The sequence below is a fragment of the Quercus robur genome, chromosome 6 (genome assembly GCF_932294415.1).
Source record: "Quercus robur chromosome 6, dhQueRobu3.1, whole genome shotgun sequence".
Classification (NCBI taxonomy): Eukaryota; Viridiplantae; Streptophyta; class Magnoliopsida; order Fagales; family Fagaceae; genus Quercus; species Quercus robur.
The window spans coordinates 40,639,923-40,644,908 of NC_065539.1; the positions used below are offsets into that span (position 1 = coordinate 40,639,923).

Genomic DNA, 4,986 nt, shown 5'->3' on the forward strand with positions numbered 1-4,986 from the left:
AAGGTGCATCATTTTGGAATCTGATTCAAAAATAGCAATTAACTTATTCACTAACAGGGAAGATCCTTCACTAGGTCTTTCTACCTTGGTTTATGATTGCAGGGGGCTCATGGAGAGGCAATGGACGGTGCATCCACATCACGTGCAACAAGAGGGAGGCTAACGGAATAGCAAACGGACCAGCAAAGGGCAAAGATCAAAATAGTAGAATAAGGGAATATGACCACTTCCCACATTGTGTATGAAGCATATATATTTTGGATAATTTGGGTATTGGGCATATACGCCCATGCCCAATCAGTTTGTAAAAAATATCCATTTTCCCACTTCCTAGACTTTAGAGTTGTTGCTCACAGCCCAGCAATCATTCAAAGTTTCATTAGTATTGACATTTAACAATGTGGAACCTCGCAAGGACTAGAATATCCTAGTTGAGGATCATTAAGGACTGAAGTATCCAATAATATTGCAAAATTCTGATAAGGTCTACAATGCTAACATGTAAAAGCAGTCAATTTCATTAATTTTAACACCTATAAGAACTACAGGAACTCATTCAATATAAAAGAATACTGAAACAAAATAACTATTCTAATTACAAAATGATTGGAGAAAAACAAAAACAAAAACAAAAAAAAAACAACTAGAAAATGTTTCTCTTTATGCTATATACAGTAAATTCTTTCGTGTGACTATAGATTGACAAAAACTCTATAGATTGATAAAAACTCTATACAGTGCTCCTTATTATCAGCCCTGCACTGCTAGGGCTTGCAAGTGATCTATAAAAACTTGCAAGCTCAAATCGTCTGTGAAAATAATATCCGATCCATCTGTGTATGTTGAATTCTGAGTAACAGATGGATTCAACTTTGCAAGAAGAAACCTTGCCTGACTACTATGCTGATCACATTTTATAATCTTGGGCACCGGAACTCGATCAACTATGAGCTGCTCTGCGTCAACCTCAGGAGCTTCTAATAGCTTTCTTAGATTCTCATGGTTTGGGTCCTTGTCATAACCAAGTTTCCTCCACTGAGCAATTTTGGACCCACAATGAATAACCACATGGAAATAAGAATCAAACAGCAAAATAACATCCGGAGAAATGGAGCGGACATCTAGGAGAACTGGAATTGGCGGCCCATCAAAGGAATATTGGAGAAGAGTAGGTTGGATCATGATAAGTGAACCCACCACCCCCTCACGGTTCAGCATCAGCCGGAAGAAGGAAGTTTCATCAGGAGAACTGTTGAATACATCGATAAACTGTGACCTCCTTAAGTAGTACATGAACTGTGGATAAAGTGAGAAGTTGGATGAAAGGCGGAAGGAAGAAGGATCTTCTTGGATATAGTCTCCAAACTTAGAAGCAAATCGGATCAGCGTGTCATCCAGCCATCTGATAACATCCCGAGCTTGACAATCCTCTGCTCGCTGAATAGCAAGTCTTGCCATCACTGAAGCTGCTGCTTCTTGATCGAACCCTGCAGCGATTTCTGGTGAGTTGTTTGCAACCCATCTTCTAGCAACAGTTGTCACTCTTTTTCGGATTCCCATGTTCCCATGTCGATATCGTGTAATGAACTGTATGGAGAATGCAGATCCAGGCTGGACCTTATGCTCTTCGTTCACTTGGAAGAAAAAAGAAAAGCATGTTTTGCTAGTGAGTGTACCCAACTTCCACATATAGGTACCACCCTCCCCAATCTCATTGTTACTCACTAAATTGTTCTTTTTATGAAGGGAAACACAAGGTCCAAGGGCTCCACATATTTTTAAATCTTTTGTGGTCACTATCTCAATAGTTGCATCAAAGTACATCTTCAAGTTTCCCTCTTCATCACGACTAAAAATATGCCTCAAGCATTTTCTAAATTGACTTGACTCGAATGACTCCACTAGCATCATGAATCCACCTGATCTCTCAACAGGGTCTTTTAGCTCTGCAGCTCCAACTTGATCAAGAGAACAAGCAAACAAATCAAGAACAATAGATGCATCAGATAATCTCGGTGATACTTGCTTGTAGAAGCTGCTAGATTTACTATAGTATGGTGCATGACCATTAATAAGATCTCGGTGAGTTCTGATGGCACTCCTAAAGTCTGAGTCCACGACAATTCCTGGGCCTAAAGTTGCTGGTCCAGACGTGAAGACCATGATCCGGGAGCCTGTATTCACTAAGCATCCTTCTAAAAGTCCAAGTGCAGCTAAAATTGCTGTTCCTGTGGACCTTAAAGGGCGATGTCCTGGCATGACCTGTGCTGAAGAATGGAGCTCTTCTATTGCAGTGGTAATATTGAACTCACATTCAGATACTGGTAGCAAAAACCCCTGCTTTTGGATAACTGGCGTCTTTCCAAGATACTGTTGCTTTGTGCGAGTAAGACCCAGAAACTGTTGGGTCTGAGAGTTTAAGGAAAGGAAGAAACCTTTTAAAATTTAAGCAAATACAAGAGGAGGGAAATTCAAACAAATTTATGACACACACAGGAAGCAGACATGTTTGTTTGTATGCATGATATGGCCACACTCTAACCTACCTTCTTTATCACTTTATCTCTAGAAGAAGCAAAGCACAAGTACAATAAGAGAGAACAAAGGAGAAATGTAGAGGGATCAAGGCCTGTCTAGCTTTTCAATCTTAAACCAGCCTAGAGACTATGGTATTGGAGAGAATGACCACTTATCAGATTTTCAGAATCACCAAAAGAAACTAGAAGACATTGAGCCTTACACAACCAGCAAAAGAACCTCCTTTATATATCAAAACATTTTTTCATATACACCAAATTCTCCTAAGAAATCCGTGTTTTTTTTTAACCACTTCATATAGCGGATGTAGTATGCATCCTCCCTCTCACATATCTCACACTGTTGGGGCCTACATACTATGAGAGGGAGGAGGCATATTTCTGAATTATGAGATAATTATTGTGTTTGATGAGGTGTAGTCCCCAAGCCCCAGCCAATAGTGTTATCATTTGGGATTTTTCCTAAGAAATTAACTACACGCACACACACACACACAAAAAAAGTCTTCCTAACAAGCGCCACTCCAAGTGCAAAGTGCAAACATTATTTTTTGATAGGCAAAGTGCAAACATTATGATGAGGCATAATAGTATGAATATGACTACTACTTGAACCATGCAATTGAAGCTTATAAGGACATTGTAGAACACAATCAAAACTACTATTTATAGTTTCATACACCAAATTCTCCTAAGAAATTAACCCTTTTTTTTTAAACACCTAAGTTTTGGCTCCAAAGGGAGGGGAAATGGGAGATTTGAAATAATGACCCCCATTTCATGAAGAAGTTATCTAATTTATCGGATGTATGCATCCTCCTCACAGCATACAGGTCCTACAGTTGTGAGGTCCACACACCGTGAGAGAAAGGATGCATATATTGCAATTCATAAAAGTGTTGTCCCCCAGCTGAGCTGATTCTGCTAATCCCTCCTAAGAAATTAACTCAAGATTCAAAAAAAATGTCTTCCTAACAAGCACCACTCCAAGTGCAAACATTATGATTAGGAATAATATGACTACTAATTGTACCATGCAATTGAATCTTATTAGAACATATTAAAAGAAACACAACCAAAAGCACACCAAATTTCACTTCTTCTTTTTTTAACAATTGTTGAGGTGACAAGTTGTGATTGGTGTTCTATAAAAGCAATGTCTCAACATTGATGTGTGTGTAGCATTGTTGAACATTATTATAAGTACCTGCTCCGAAGAAACCTCGCGCTCTCCATGAAACAAGACAACCCTCGAACACTCCGAAAACCCAAGATCATGGACACGAACCATGGAATCAAAAGTAACCAGCCCCACAAGCGCGTTCTCCGGCAACTGCTCCACAACAAGCAACAGCTCATTCTTAAGCGCCCCGAGCTCCTCCTCCGCCGTACACGTGTCCACCACGAACACAAACGCGGGCCCCACTACTTTCCTCAAAGAATCCAAACCCGACAGCGACGAAATGGACGAGAACGACGACGCCATGGACATGGACGTCAGCGACATGGACGAAGACGGAGACGACATGCCGTTCAGCTTGGGATTGAAGAAGGAGTACTCGACGGTACTGTAGGTCGGGAAAAGCTCGGCGGGGAGATTGGTTTCTCCGATGCCGGAGTAAGAGCGTGGAAACGTGTTTTTCTTGTAGCAGAAGGGGCAGAACCAAATGCGAGAGGTGTAGTCGAGGCGAGCGTATGGGTTCAACACGGCGCCGCATTGAGAGCAGAGGAGAGGGTCGTAAGAGAGGATCGGGAGCTCTGTGGATTGCATCAATGGCGTGCACATCACGCTTAGAGGGACTAGGAGAGCTGTGGCTTCCGATTTCGACGCTGGCCATGAGTTCCATGACCAGCGGAGGCCTTCGATGGCCTCTAATTCGATGAAATCCATAGATGGGTTTGTGGAGGTAGAGGTGAAGAAGGAGGGGTTAACCTAGTTTGATGAGTATCTGTAAAGGAAGAGAGAGAGAATCATTTTTTTTCTTTGTTTGTTTGTTGGCGTAAAAGAAAGGAAAAGAGAGAGTGAAGGTGGGGAAGAAGGAATGGAAAAGCAAGGGAGAAGGGGGTTGTTTGGTTCTCGGGAAAGTTAGTGAAAAACACCTGATTGGAGAATGTTCCGAGTTATTAATGTTACAGTTTATTGCGAATTGACCCCACTATAACTTTGGGGTATTTTAATTTTGCCCCTCTCAAGTTTAATCCCACTTCTTCCCTCTATGTCATTAATGAATTTATGGTAAGTAATGCAATTAAAATTTAAACACAATTTTTCTCCAAACTAATTTAGAAGAATCTCATTCAATCTATTATGTAGCAATTCATAAAACCATCTACTTGTATTATTTAAAAAAGTTGCATGACTTATTAAATAAATTATATAACTTAAAATACACATAGATGGTTTTATAAATCGTCACTTGGTTTGAGAAATTTTCCTTTAAACTAATTT

General features: G+C 40.4%; 1 protein-coding gene across 1 annotated transcript; it reads right to left on the reverse strand.

The window, feature by feature from the left end:
* Positions 1-495: 495 nt before the first annotated feature.
* LOC126688749 (protein transport protein SEC23) lies at positions 496-4,642 on the reverse strand. Its single transcript, XM_050383557.1, has 2 exons — positions 3,745-4,642; positions 496-2,409 (listed from the first exon to the last, which is right to left on the reverse strand). The coding sequence occupies exons 1-2, from the start codon at positions 4,426-4,428 to the stop codon at positions 751-753; spliced, it is 2,343 nt and encodes a 780-aa protein (XP_050239514.1). The 5' UTR covers positions 4,429-4,642; the 3' UTR covers positions 496-750.
* Between the last annotated feature and the right edge of the window lie 344 nt (positions 4,643-4,986).

Coding starts and splice junctions, on each gene's coding strand:
- LOC126688749 (XM_050383557.1), bottom strand. CDS start 4,428: ATGGATTTCATCGAATTAGAGGCCATCGAAGGCCTCCGCTGGTCATGG. Junction 2,410..3,744: donor GCGAGGTTTCTTCGGAGCAG/GTACTTATAATA, acceptor TTAAACTCTCAG/ACCCAACAGTTTCTGGGTCT.